This window comes from Protopterus annectens, chromosome 6.part1 (assembly GCF_019279795.1).
Source record: "Protopterus annectens isolate FY-2018-M chromosome 6.part1, PAN1.0, whole genome shotgun sequence".
NCBI classification, from domain to species: Eukaryota; Metazoa; Chordata; order Ceratodontiformes; family Protopteridae; genus Protopterus; species Protopterus annectens.
The window spans coordinates 513,352,364-513,365,396 of NC_056738.1; the positions used below are offsets into that span (position 1 = coordinate 513,352,364).

At 40.5% G+C, this 13,033-nt stretch overlaps 1 protein-coding gene across 1 annotated transcript in view; it reads left to right on the forward strand.

The window, feature by feature from the left end:
• LOC122805318 (neuropilin-2-like) overlaps window positions 1-12,571 on the forward strand; it is a 214,517-nt gene extending 201,946 nt beyond the window's left edge. The window contains exon 9 of the mRNA XM_044075406.1: window positions 11,279-12,571. Within this exon, the coding sequence (XP_043931341.1) occupies window positions 11,279-11,562 (284 nt within the window). The 3' untranslated portion in view covers window positions 11,563-12,571. The remainder of the gene's footprint in view (window positions 1-11,278) is intronic.
• The last annotated feature ends 462 nt before the right edge of the window (window positions 12,572-13,033 follow it).

The window sequence follows — 13,033 nt, forward strand, 5'->3', positions numbered from 1 at the left end:
CTGCTGTGATCTGTTATCCATGGAAAAAGGATGGAGGGGAGTAAAATGTCACAGAACAAAGCAGAGAGAAATTGTAGGGCACTCATCATATCTTCAGCTGCTAGATAATTTTTATTGTGAAGGTTCTGTACTGAGATCGGCCTGCCTTGCTATATTTCTGAATGTACTCACATGACTGAACCCCAAGCAACTGATGCCAGCAATGACATCATCTCAGTATTTCCTACTTAATGCCAGAATAGATAAATCATATCATGGATTCTTGTTTAATTGGAAAAATAAACCAGAACTTCAAATTAGAAACAGATACCGCTGAGTAACAACGACGACATGATGACTGAAAACAGTTCAAGTGAGAACATTTTTGAAGCTTTTTCTTAAAACCACAAGTAGCTTGGAAGTGTTGCACTGAGACCATACAATGACACAGACGGTAAACTTTCTAACCATGCTACCTAATAATGAAGGGCATTGAGAGGCCAGGATTAAGTTATTGACTGAAGTAGGCAAAATATTTTCCCTTTTTATTTTACTGATGTGCTTTAACCTATTAGTAAGAGCATTGAGATTTTGTTTATGTCTACTTTTAAGTTTTGCATCTGAAGCGTACTGCCTGTTTGTGGGAGTCACTTGAGCAGTATCCTGCTTTATCCCCGTAGGGTAAGTGCACTTGCCACTTCTTTGTGTTTTTGGCACTGATTCTCGTTTTACTTAGGTGTCCAGCACATATCTTCATCATACATCATTGTTCAGATAGTGGCCAGTATAAAGTAACAGATCTGATAGCTTAAGTATTCAAACTATCAAAAGGAAACTAAAGAGCTTTATAGTGTTCTCTCCTATTTGTGCAAATCAGAAAAAATGAGAAGTGAAATATCAGTTCTGTGTCTAACTTGTACCTTTCATGTCAGAAAAAAAGAATGTCATTTGACAGCCAGTAGTTGTTGTAGAAGCCCATTAGTTATTCAACCCTTCTGTTATATCATTTTACAGGGAAGGGGAAGGGGCAAAGGGATTTTAAGCTTTTGAAGCAAATAAGGCTAAATTTTGGAATCTGGCCTGACAAGACCAAAGAAGCTTAATGTAACCAACCAACAGTCAGCTGGAGTAAGTAACATGCTGTAGCCAAAAGCTGGGAACTATACGACTTTTTAGGTTCCAGTGAATGACGATTATTACCTTCGCACCATGACCCCCTGCACCATCAAGACTACAAGTCTGGCTTGCATCAGGACTGGGCCGCCCTCACATTCCTTAGGCCAAGGCAGGGAACATAGGGTAGTCACAGTGTGACATCACCTTTTCAGAAAGGAGCATTTTTGTATGCTAGGCCTGCAGACCTCCCAAGATGGCCAGCAAGGGTGGGCAACACCCACTGCATCACATATAGGACGGGAGAGAATTTGTTATACTCACAGTTCTCAAATAGCGTGCTAATGGTCCTTTAAAGGTCTGGCACTTTAAGTTCCTGTGTATATGAAATACATTTCAGGGTGCTTTTCCCAGATGGTGCTCTTGTGACATGGATTAACCATTGCTGTCTTCCCAGGACAGGTGTGCTAATGTCATCCATTCTGTCGCAAACCCCTTCATCCCAATCTGGTGGGTATAGTGTCGAGGCTGCTACTCCAACCCTGCTCACCTGAACATCTATTAAGACTTTATCCTTCTCCCCCCATGGCGATGGTCTGAACTATAGGATGTTTCCCAGGCACAGTGTATTGGAGACCTCGCTACATAAGATGAATACTGGTTATACTGTGACATTCAAAGAATCATGATTAGAGCATTGATAAGTAAAGCAAAGCAGAATAGTGTAGAAGATGGATTTAAGTAGCATCTTTCTGATATCGCTGAATGAAACAAAAGCAGTAAAACACTGATGCTATGAACCAGGACATGACTGATGAATATATCTACAACTTTTATTTCCATGACTAATGAATGATTTGTGGAGCAGTGAGTTAAAAGTAGTGCAAAGACTGAGGAATACAATAATCTATGAATATATACCATGTTCCTGAAACCAGTGAATCCCAACATGCTTGGTGAAGTTGTGTGCTATACACAAGTTGCACAGGGATGAAGATGAACACATAGGTTTTAGATTTGTGCTGTAACTTTCCAACACGTAGTACTTCCAGCATGCTTTACAAAGCAGACAGAGTGGGTAGAGGAAGTCTATATTAATAGCAAGTTATACAGTCTAATAAGAGCAAAAATTCTCTGAAGCTGCTTTTGGAAAATGTGTTTTTGCTATAAATAGACTGTCAATCTGGCATTTGCCATATGCTTATATTTAACAAATCATTTGGAAGAGTACTTTTGCAGAAAACAAGCCCCTCTTTAACCTCCATATATACAGTATTATATTTCCCATCTCTCTGACACTTTAGACCAGTCTGGGATAACAGGTCCTCATTGAGGAGGGAAGACAGATTATCCTTGAGACAGTGTACCTTGGAGTTGTGCTTGGTGATTTAATCAGGGAGTATGTAAGGATAAAGGGAACAAAAATCTTCTTTCAAAGCAGTTTTAATAATATACATGCAAATGTAGTAATATTCTTGCATTTTGCAAAATGTTGATTCTCTGACCTATCTAAGTGAAATTATATTCACTGAGTCAGCAGTCTTGTGCAGCAAATCTGTATAAGATGCACACATGTGCACACACACACACAGATACACACGCACACACACACACACACACACACACACACACACACACACACACACACACACACACACACACGTGCAGTGAAATAGAACTTGAAACTGCAGTTGTTAGTATTAGAGCATTAGTGGGGTTTTTTAATATTTTTCGGGACCTACACCCTCCCACAGTAGTCCCCCTTTTTATACATGGACCTACACAATGTGGTACATGGATGTTCATCATAGTCTTGCAGTACTAAGTCTTGGGACTCCTGCCACGCAGAAACCCGTGGCCAGCCCAAATTACCTGAGTTTTTTTACCATCTCCCAGCCGGCAGACGTCCTTTACCATCCGATGGCAGGACATTGGTGGTATAAAGCTACATCTGCTGGCACAATCTTCAGGTTTTTTTTGCCATGTTGTCTGAGGCACAAGACCACATTTGTGAGCATCATCAGTCTTTCGGTCAGCTTGAATTAACCAGGGTATTCAGGTAAGTACCCCAGTGTGGGCCTTCCTTATACTTACAGGTATTTGATGTTGATTATTCATGTTTAAAAAAGTCAGTAATTGCCTTTCATGTGAGAAACAAATCCTCCACAAAGACTTCCACTCTTATGGTCTTTTCTGTTTAGGGCCTCTGCACAACATTCCTAGCTGCCCCTTTTGTGCTAGGATTCCACAATAAAACATCTAAGCATAGGGCCACATCCCTCAAATAGCATCTACAGTCAGGTGGTGCTAGGCCTTTGAATGCTATTCTACAGTCAGGTGAAGCTAGGACTATGGCAGTCATCCAAAGATGTTTAAAAACAAATGTCCAAAGAAGGATGTATGGAAGGGCTAATGCATTTGTATGTCTGACTCCCCACTACATTTAAAGATTGCCAACACAGGTGAGGTGTCCATAGGCCAGAATCCTGTAGACTGTCCTCTCCAGAGGCTGCCCTGACTTCAGCCAACCCTCATATGCTACACCAGACTGACACTGGTTGCATCCAAAGCTGCTAAAGCATGCCACATCTCTCAGTGCCAGGGTGCTGGTCATGGAAGGTGAGGGCAAGATTCCCTTGGTGATAGTTAGGGAGGCACTACCTGGGAACTGGATTTAGGTCATGGCTGCTTTCTCATGACCTTAGACCTTGCTGCCCAAAAACCTAGTACTCCAATATGTAAGAAGTAGGTAGGTTTGTTCCAGCCAATGCTGCAGGAGTCCTCTGCCTCCTCAACCCAGGTTAAAGCACAAGATCTAGTTAGGCTGGTACAAGAAAAGACTTTATGGAATTCATGAAGTCTAGACAGCCTGCTGTGGAAAAGGAATCTGTGGCAGGACCCTCCCATGGGAAAAGAAAAAGGGACACTTACCTCCAGGGAGATACTGATTCCTCAGAGTCATACGATGAAGAGGAACTTGCATATGCAGAGCATCTTACTCCCCACCCCCCAGCATTATGTTAACTCTGACTCAAAAGACACCTTCTCCTCAGCTTTACCACCTGAAGACTTATCTTTTGGAGATGCTCTTCATAGAACAAAGGCATCTTTCAAGTGGAAGTTAAGGGAATTCTCCCAGGCCCAAGCAAACTGAATAAAACTACTGAACCTCTCTGCCCCTAAACCACTAGCATTACTCCAGTCCACAAAGTCTTGGATATTGTATTTAATGACATGTCAGCCAGCCTGATTCTCCTTGCTCTGCTCCCATAAAGCCTGATTACTTCTATGCATAAGACTCACAGGCATCATTATAAAAACTCAGTGGTGGATCTGACTGTGGTGTCTTCAGAATTCTTCAAGGATTGTCTGGACAGACATTCAAGGAAGTCCTTGCCAAATGACAGGGAAAGCAGGGTTACTGATTAGGCAGGAAGACTTATACCAAAGTCACCATGAGTTATACCAAAGCCACCATGGCTGTGTGAGCTCTACTTGCCAGTTCCATGTGCAGAAATACTTTGAGTCTGTGCAGAAACAAATTAAAACAAATACTGGGGTTACAGAATAAGAGCCAAAAGAGAGACATCCAGCAATTGTACAACATAGGCATGCAGGTGTACAGACTGCCACTAAAATGTGGCAATTATGCTTTGGATGCATCATGCAGAGCAGCTTTCATGGACTCTGTGACGAGGAGACATGCCTGGCTGAGGACTTGGCCCCTGTAAGATTATGTTTAAACAGAACCCATAGATGCATCACTGGATAATGTGTATCTCTTTAGACCCCCGACAGAGAAGGTGTTTAAGAGACTGAATAAAAAGGGGAAACATATGAAGCCTGTTTAAAAGTTCTATCATTCCTCTGCTCCAAGATACAATAGGAACTAGCCCACTATGTCTTGGCCCTTTCCATCTAAGTAACAAAAAAGTAATACACCCAGAGGAAAAAGGCCCAGGTATCAAAGAAAGTGGTAAACCAGTTAGTGGGGGGGGGGGGTCCAGGGACCCAAGTGGCAAACTAGTTAGCGTCTCATACCTGGGGAGATCTAGAGACCCAGCCCTTCCCAGGGAGCAGCAATTCCTAAAGCCTATCACAACCTCCATCTCCCTCTTCCCTACTAGGAGGAGGGCTTGCCTCACACAAGACAAATGGATAATATAGGTTATAGAAAAGGGGTATTCCCTGCATTTGTATAGAATCCCCCCCTCTCTAATCATTCCCACATCTCCAAAACAAAGGGAACTGATCCATCCTGTCTTATAGCACCTAGTACATCAAAGCTCAATCCAGCCAATCCCCCTAGAAGAGACATGCATAGGGTTCTACTAACGCCTTTTCCTATCCCACAGGAAAGAAGGGACTTAGACCTATTCTGGATATCTCAAAACTCAAAAAAATGTTGGTACCACCAAAATTCAAAATATCAACCCTTCAAAAACTCTTGCTCCTAATTTTCCGAGGAGGGGCTTGGATGGTGGCTCTAGATTCAAAGGACCCCTACATTAATGTTCCTATTTTACAGAAATACAGGACAGTCCTGTGTTTCCAGGCAGTGGTATTACACTACCAGTTTTGTGCCTTACCATTTGGCTTATCTACTGCACCCACAGTATTTACTAAATGTCTGTCACCAGTCATTACCTTTTGCAGAACAGAAAGGGTCCATATTTAATCATACCTGAGTAATTGCCTGACCCAGGTGACATCACCAACAGAGATCCTGAAAGCCGTACAATTCACCAGAGATTGCTTTCAGAAGGTGTAACTCACTCTCAATATCCAGAAGTCATGACTCAATCCCAGCATCCAAGAGCCTTTTGGGGGAGGGGGCAGACATAGATTCAGTCAGGTCTATATCAGAACAATGAAAACTAGAAATAGCGAACAACCTAAAGGTCGAAAATGCTGGACCTTGAACTCACTATTGTGGGGGGCTGTGCCCCACTGCTAAATATATATACCAACTCTGTGTTCGCACTACAATGAGGAAAGGGCAAATATTCCGATCTTCACTGTGCTGTGATCTCACAAAAAGCATATCGAGGTCCAGCATTTTCGGCCTTTATGTCATTCACTATTTTTACTTTTCGGTGTTCTGATAGGAAACCAGTTCAGTCTAATAGAAAGCCTTTTTACCAGTGGACAAAGTTTTTTTCCTCTCACTGTACCCTAAGGACCTGCTCATCAGACAGATCCTTCCTGCAAGGGAATTTTTTAAGATCCCTGGAATACATGGCTTTTTGCAAACTGAAGGCGCCTTTGGCAAAATTGCACATGAGAAAACTACAATGGTTCCTAAAAACTTACTGGTCATGACATCAGCGCTCCCTGGAAACTGTAATCTCTCTGCTGTCATGCCTGGAAAAATAAATTCTAAGGTGGGAGTAGAGTGTGAAAGCCAACCCAAGGGACTCTTTTAAAACCTTAATCACAGACAGCTTGGACCTGGCTTGGGGAGCAAATCTGCAACAATCCAAGGTCTAAGGGACTTGGGACAGGCTTCTGGCACCACAACACCTTAATATAAAGGAGATAATGATAGTTATTTTGGCTTTAAGGGCATTGCAAGAAAGACTGGTTTCAAAGACAATAAACATGTAACACTGCAGTGATGTGGTACATAAATAAATAGGGAAGAACTCACTCCTACCAACTGTGCAGAGTACCAGTAGAGCTATGGCAGGGGTCCCAAAGATTATGACTTGTTCCTTTAGTCTCTTACATGCCAGGTCAAGCAACTATGCTGGCAGATAGTCTGAAGAGATCTTTCCTAGATCTCAGAGAATGGATGTTGAAATGGAAAGTTTTCAAAGACCTCATAGAAAATGAGATTTGCCAACAGTAGACCTTTTTGCTTCTCCAAAAAAACAGGCAAATCAGTTCTGTTCAAAGACTCCCGGGGGGGTGGGGGTGGAGAACAGGTGACCCGTCTTTCAGATGACAGACTTCTTTCTGTATGACTTGTCTCTAATATCACTTATCCCCAGGGTATTACAGAAAGTGAGGGCAAGTAGACCAATGATAATACTAATGGCTCAGGCAATACTGGTTCTCCCTCATAATAACATTCAGTGATAGGAGAATCATTCATGACATTCCCCCCATCTTTACAGTCCTCCTAACCAGGAACATGCAGTCTGTCATTCATCCCAAGCTGCCCACACACAAACACACACACACACACACACACACACACACACACACACACACACACACACACACACACACACACACACACACACACACACACACACACACACACACACACACACACATATACACCCACACATGATTTAGCTCTTGACAATCTCTGTTCATCTAGTAATACTTCACACATTCTTTCATACGATTCCAGTACTATAAACTGAACATGCAAATGGCGACTTCACCATACGCCAAAAAAATAATCCCCGAAGGACAAAAGAGCAAAAAATTAAATAATTAAACTTTAAGCATTTTTGCAATGGGGGCAAGTCACCCACAGCCCCGCCTAAAGTTATATATTCCTACAGAGTAGTCACACCAACTCAAAAAAGGAAAAAGTCTCTTAAATAATTGAATAGCTGTCAAGCATATTTTTAGATAATGCACTGTCAGTAATTACAAACAACTGTATGAATAAAACCTACATCTCAGTATAAAATTATGAGTTCATATTAAAAACACGAATGTTTACTTACCCGAACACCTAAACGCAGGCACATATTCCTCGAACCACAAATACACTGAATGCCCTAAACTGCGAAATTCAAAAACTCGAAATGTCATACTTGTCCCATCCCCCCTCTCGCTACATACTACCTACACAAACAAACTAAATAAACCACATACATGCACTAACCAAAACCCGACTTCTAACCCTAAACTAAACCCTACTTCTAACCCTACACTAAATCTTGCATATACCACCATGTATGCACTTAACTTAACCCACACCCTTACCCTAAGGTCCGTAACTATTGCACACTTACCTTAAAAAGCTATACCCAAACAAACTAAATAATCTACACACATACACTTAATAGAACCCTACTTCTAACCCTACACTAAGTCTAACATACATTACCATCTATGCACTTACCTTAACCCGCACCCTAACCCTAAGGTCCGTAACTATCGCACACTTACAGAGCTATACCACAGAAGGGCCAACCATGACGATTCGACGTTTTGGATTTCGTGCTTCAGGACGATCAATGTTTTCGCGGTTCGATAAAGACTTGATGGCGTTTAGGTGTTCGGGTAAGTAAACATTCGTGTTTTTAATATGAACCCAAAATTACAACATTTTGAAGGCTAGTAAAGATTACTACTGTAGCAAAACACACTGCACAATATTCCAAATGTATATTTTATTATCGGTAAAGACACCTTAGGTAACAGCAGTAAAATTACAGCATTTTGGATGATTTCAACAACTGCTACTTCAATGCCATATTTCTTTGGATAGTCTGAAAATTCACTAATGTTGAGTGTGTAGAGAGTCAATGATAACGTTAGTCAATGTCTAGTCATACAGTCATATATATCTATATGTATAAATAATTTGCATGTGTGGACATACGCACACACGCGCACATTATTTGTCACATGGCCTCAGGAAACAAATTATTCATAGATAGGGAGGAGTGCCTGAAATTTTTCTTATGCAGCTATCCCCTTTTGCCCATGCAGCTAGTGACTGAGAAGGAAGTTGCAGTGCCCACAGTATTAGGCATCGGCATGCTGCCATACCTATACATCCTCGATAGAATACACATACTTTTTAGCAGACTAGCTCCTCCCACATGTCCCCTAATGCCTGAGCCAGTCCCTTGGTTACAGCAGAACTGTTTGGAGCTTCAGTAGATCATACTGCCAGCTCTCTTTTTCTACAGGTGGAGAACTAACAGTTACGTCACCTGTGCTCACTTAACAGCTGTGTAGTGCCCTAGCCTGTTACTCACCATCAAGAGATTGTGTGTGCGCATGTGAGTGTGTGCATGTGTGTGTGTGTGTGTGTGTGTGTGTGTGTGTGTGTGTGTGTGTTTGTTTGTGTGTGAGTGTGTGTGTATATGTATATAGACACACCCACACACACACACACACACACACACACACACACACACACACACACACACACACACACACACACACACACACACAGGCATATGCTAATATGTTAGCCACTAGATGATTAAGTAATTTAATCAGGGTCATACAGAATGTAAATGGAGGTTGTAGATGAATAAATAATTTCCACATGGTCATAGAGAATACAAATATAAGCTACAGGGCTTACAACCAGGTCTGCTGCATGTATTCAATTTGTAGCTTGCTGCTTTAAGCTCTAACTTGCACCACCAACATAGCGTATGACAATTGCTATGAAGACTGTTGCTTCACTGATTGGGGCTGTAGGCTAGCAGAATATTCCACCTCTAGCTCTTAGTTTTCATACCTCAAGTCCACAGTTGAGATCAATCCCATGACTGCAAGAGTGATCCCTGCAGAAATACTTTCTGCAATTTAGTTTTTAGTTTCACATACATATTTTTGTATGCTTCATATTTCTCATAGGTACTGCAAGACTTTACTGTTGCTCGCTCCTGTAGGTTTCTTTTCATAAAAGTTCATAGGGATCTCCAGAACATAGTATATAATGTTATTTGTTAATAAGTAAAATACTAATTTTTCTTCACTTATTATACAAATGTCTAAGTTACGTTATTGGCCATTTTATATCATTCCATGCAGTGTCATTCACTGCATGGCAGGACTTCAATAAATTGTAACTCCAGCCTCTGTTATACTCTTGTTTCTTAACAGAAGCATAACTGTCATAACTTGTGTTGTCCTGCAAACACACACATCTGCCTTTTATTTGAAGATAAAGGAGTGATCTGGTGCATGCTTCCTGTTTTCTCATTATAATATCATTCACTGTGATTGTTGTAAGGTGACAGCTTATGAGGTAAATAGTATTTTACAAAGAAAATAAGTTAGCAGCTCTAAAAGCTTTCATGTTGATGGACAATACTGTAAAACAGAAACACCGCCTTCGAATGTAAAACTAGTTATAAGTAAGTAGTAGTAATAGCAATAGAAAATATAACATTCTGGGTATTAAAAAGAGTAGCTAAAACTTATTTCTTGCTGTTCTGAAAAGCACAGTCTCCCTGAAGTCTCTTCCTCTTGAGTTTCATAGATGGCAGAGTGCATCTCATGTTAGACAGAATTTCTGTTACACCAGTTGCAGAATGTGTTAGGAAATCCCAGTATGAAAACTGGAACTAGTCAGTCTGAATAAAGCATAGAAGTTAGGAACACAAATTATTGCTCCCATATTATTGAATGTAGTTTTGTAGTGACTGTGAATCCTGCTAAAGCACCCAACTAGGAAAACAACCTATAATGGGAAACTGCTTTGTTCACTAAACTCTAGCTGAATGTGGCAACTGTAAGCTCTAATATCATTGCAACTTACCAGAATTTTAAGTATGCATTTTACAAGGTAATACGCATGCCCACAGCTCTGCTTCACAATTATTCTAATTCTGAGATTGCGCCACCCTGGAGGCTGTTTGTGGAAACTAAGCACTTCCCCCTTCCTCCGAGGTGGCATGACTTCTGAGTTAAAAATAACTTAGTGTGGGGAAGGCGGGTGGTCAACTTGTTACTACACTGTTGGAGATTGTCTATTTTATATAATTAACTAGTACTGGAAATTAGCATTTAGCTGTCTGTTCCTGGCATATTCATGCTTATTTTAAACTAGCATGATCCAGCATTTACTAAACCTGGTAACTTGGAATGGTAATTTATATTTCTGTCCTCTGTGCTTCACTTGTACAAGACAAACAAATTTTTGAAAATAATTTGGTAGACCATGGATAGCCACTGGTGGGCATTGGCAGAACTTCTCCATGCCACTACACATGTCTGTCTCTTTCACCTGTAAAGGTTAAAGCTAATTTCATGACTGTTGAAAACAAATGTAAGTTGTTTCTGTAGTACCAAGTCTTACTCAGGTTTGGTCATGTCTGGTTTGCTAGCACCCTGCCTGTCCCAGTATTATTTTAAGTAAAGCCTGCATCATTCTTTCTCTTATTGCTTCATAGGCTTATAAGCATGTGTGTGTTTCCTAAACTAATCTGCATGCACCCCACCTAGTCAAGTTCTTCTGTGTCTTTCCCATTAGGGGGGTCCTTCCCGCCAGGGATTGAACCCACAATGGATACGGTCTCAGTGCAACCCATTCCAACCTACTGGTACTACATTATGGCTGGTGGAGGTGCTTTCCTGGTGTTGGTCTCTGTCGTGTTGGCTGTTGTTCTCTACTGTCACCGGTACCGTTATTCAGCCAAGAAAAATGACAACTCAGTCGCCTTCCAAAACTCACATTTTACCTCTGGGGTCAGGTCGAGCATTGAACCCATACTAATTGTAAAAGCTGAGAAAGAAGATCACAGTTTAAAATGTTGAGTGCATATGTACACATAAGAAAGAACCCTGAAGACATTGCCTACATTTGCACTTTTCACTGTGTTCATCATGGAAACAGCTGCCTTGTTTTCTAATCGATGCTGCATCTTGATTCGTAATAAAACTTTTGAAACCTTGGATGAAACTATGTATATCCTGTCCTTCAGAATTTCATGCAAACATTTTACTGGATGAATTGGTGGAAATCCCAAGGCATTTCTTGAATTCTGGAGGTTTACTAAATCTTTTTGCTGGAAACATTGGGCCTGAATGTGCCATGACCTGGGGTTTAATTATTTTATTTTATTTTATTTTTTAATGGGAAGGGATGCTTCTTGTTGCCTTATGTAACCAAAAATGATCTTAAAGAGATGCTTGATTGTTTCCTGAATCTGGAAGTTAACCTTTTAAAGGTTATTTGCATCCTATTTGTTATAAGCATAATCAGACATTTCTGGACCACATACACCAATGGTGAGTGTTACAGATCGAGTTCTTTGTACTATTTACATAATTGCTGATTGATATTCACCAAGAAATATGTAAATGTGGTGTTATAATTTAATGATTTTCTCCCAGTTTCAAGTTCATAACATCAAAGCTAGAAGTATTTTGATAAAAGGGTGCCCCTCCCTAACATCAAAGCTAGAAGTATTTTGGTAAAAGGGTGCCCCTCCCATCTATCAGTTATGTGCACACACAAATGCTGTAGGAAGGGAGCTTCAGAGTAAAACTCTACTAAGGACCTACATCATTTTAGGTGTAATTTTAAAGGAAGTAAGCACTGTTTTTAGTGAGTTAACCACTTGGTGTCTGTGAAAAGGCTAAAACCATTAAAATGTGTCATTTTTCCATACTGTGGAACAGCTCTTGACCTTAGCTCATTTTGCAGAGGTGTCTTGGTGAAAGGTTCTAGAGTCTTTTTTTAACACAGGGTTATTTTTCTAAGGATCTTGCTGAGTGATGATGTTTGCTAGACCTATAACAGTTTAACGGCATTCAGTACTGTTCCTTCCTTCTGACCCCCATGTCCCAGCACATACAGGAATACACACACACACACACATATATATATATATATATATTCTTGTGTACACACACATACACACACACAAACCAAAAGTTTAAAAAAAGGTGATTGTACTTTCATGTTTAATTTGCATGTATAGCTATAGCTTACTTCTGATTCAAAAACACACTGCTTTTCTGACATTAGAGTCCAGGTTTATTTTGGTGCTAGTGTACACTTTATGCATAATTTAGCATGTCCGCAAATGGGATGGATGGAGGAAGGAAGTTTACTCTCTGATCTATTCATTAGTACAATCTTCTGTTTTTATTGTGACTTTGTAACATACATCAGGTAAACTACTAAACAGAGCTTAGATCATGACTGCACATCTTTTTAGTGTTTGTCATTTTCTGTAGTGTTTTGCAATTGCTTTGTTTTTATTTGTGTTAATCACATCAC